This window comes from Ursus maritimus, unplaced genomic scaffold (assembly GCF_017311325.1).
Source record: "Ursus maritimus isolate PB19 unplaced genomic scaffold, ASM1731132v1 scaffold_5, whole genome shotgun sequence".
Lineage (NCBI taxonomy): Eukaryota > Metazoa > Chordata > Mammalia > Carnivora > Ursidae > Ursus > Ursus maritimus.
This window is the reverse complement of record NW_024426663.1, coordinates 64,289,941-64,291,641: the sequence shown is the minus strand read 5'-3', so window position 1 is coordinate 64,291,641 and position 1,701 is coordinate 64,289,941. Positions and strand designations below refer to the sequence as shown.

Below are 1,701 nucleotides of genomic sequence, written 5' to 3'. Positions count from 1 at the left end.
CATTCATCCTCCTTATGGCACCGTGAGATATACAGGCATTTCGGATTCCAATTTTACATTTTACGACTCCTCCAAGGGCCCATACTCATTAAGCAGCAAAATGGAGGCCAGAGGCTGGGGCCCAGAACCCGATACTCCCTGAGCGTTTCTCTATTAAGCACCTTTTCCAGCCTTAGTTTCCTTCCACTGGGGCTACAGAGGTCTTGGCTTTCACGGAGCTTGTAGTAGAGTGGCTAACCTATGTTGTGTTTAGCTACGTCTTGGCACATAGCTGGTGTTCCATCAATGGTATCATTATGAGAATGATGTGAAAGTCCTATTATTGGAGGGAATCTGGAAGAGACTTGGCAGGGGACACTGGGTTTGGATGTCAAGTTGGCAGCACACCCTGAGGTCAACATTACCTTGCACATTTCTCATCTTCTGTACTCTGGTTGTCTTCCCCGCCCATCCCTCTTGGCCCCAGGTGGCTGCTCTGAGGACAGTCTGGTAATTTCATGCAAGAGTAAAATATTCTTCCCCATAATTACACAGAATGTAGCACGTTCGGTGAAGAAGTTTAGAGATTCCTTGTTTTCTCTGATGAACAGTCTTATGAGCATAGAAATCAAGTTGCTCTTTGGTAGTTATCCCCTCTCCTTCCCTTTCTCTCCTCCTGCAGATAACTCAGCGTCTCCACGGTGCAGCCACCATGATCTCAGCAGACTGATGATGGAAGAAAAGGAAACTGGGAGATCCCGTGCTCCTGCTTCTCTGGACGATGGATGGAGGACAGCCCGTCCCTTCACCCCTGGTGCCCCTTGAGAACGCGTCGGCAGATTCTAGCATGTCTCTGGAGCAGAAAACCACATTTGTGTTTGTGATTTTGTTGTTCATTTTCTTGGGCATCCTCATTGTCAGGTGCTTCCGGATCCTTCTGGACCCTTACCGGAGCATGCCGACCTCAACCTGGGCCGATGGACTTGAAGGGCTGGAGAAGGGGCAGTTTGACCATGCCCTTGCTTAGCAGAGGGCGAGCAGGATCCCCCTCCTGAGGAGGTGAAGGGCATCATGTCTTGGCAAGGAATTCTCTTTAGTCAATGTTCTCAACAAACCAAGTTTTAACGGCACTTGGTCCTAGACCTCCAATCCCTCATTTATTAAACATGTTGTTAGGTTAAAAGCATTTGAAGGATATTGGAGATGAAGGTTTATAACACTCTCCCAAAATAGGAAGGCTTGAATTTGCATGTTTACTCGATGAATGAATATTGCTGAACATGTGCGGTGGGAAGAGCAAGAGCCTCAGCAGCACTGACACAAACTTTGCCATAAAATGAAGCGCTCGCCCACCCAACGAGAGAGTAAAGAATGGAAAGGATCTGAAATGAATCTGATCACAGCGCCACGAAGAGGCTTCCTTGTTCTGAGCTCGTCTCTCCGTTGGTTTTATTTCTATGGGAATCCGGGTCCTGGGCAGAGACTGGGCTGAGTGAACCTAGAGGAGCATTGGGAAGCCAGGCGGTGAGGCGCGCTTAGCACAAATGGTTCCATCCGTGGAAAAGATGAGTGAGGATGATCTCATTTTATTTCTCAAGTACAACTGAATTCAAAGGCTTATGGAGGCTTGAAAACTCTCCACCAGGCCAAGTACATTCTAGGAATTCATATTAATAAGCAGTAGAGGTAGCTATACATAACCTGAATTGACTTTCCTGATAC

The 1,701-nt window shown here is 47.4% G+C and overlaps 1 protein-coding gene across 1 annotated transcript; it reads left to right on the top strand.

Annotated features, from left to right (window-relative positions):
• Positions 1 to 760: 760 nt before the first annotated feature.
• On the top strand, positions 761 to 1,078 carry CTXN3 (cortexin 3). Its single transcript, XM_008698981.1, has one exon. It carries the CDS (start codon positions 761 to 763, stop codon positions 1,004 to 1,006), a length of 246 nt encoding a protein of 81 aa, XP_008697203.1. The 3' UTR covers positions 1,007 to 1,078.
• Positions 1,079 to 1,701: the final 623 nt, after the last annotated feature.

Coding starts and splice junctions, on each gene's coding strand:
- CTXN3 (XM_008698981.1), top strand. CDS start 761: ATGGATGGAGGACAGCCCGTCCCTTCACCCCTGGTGCCCCTTGAGAAC.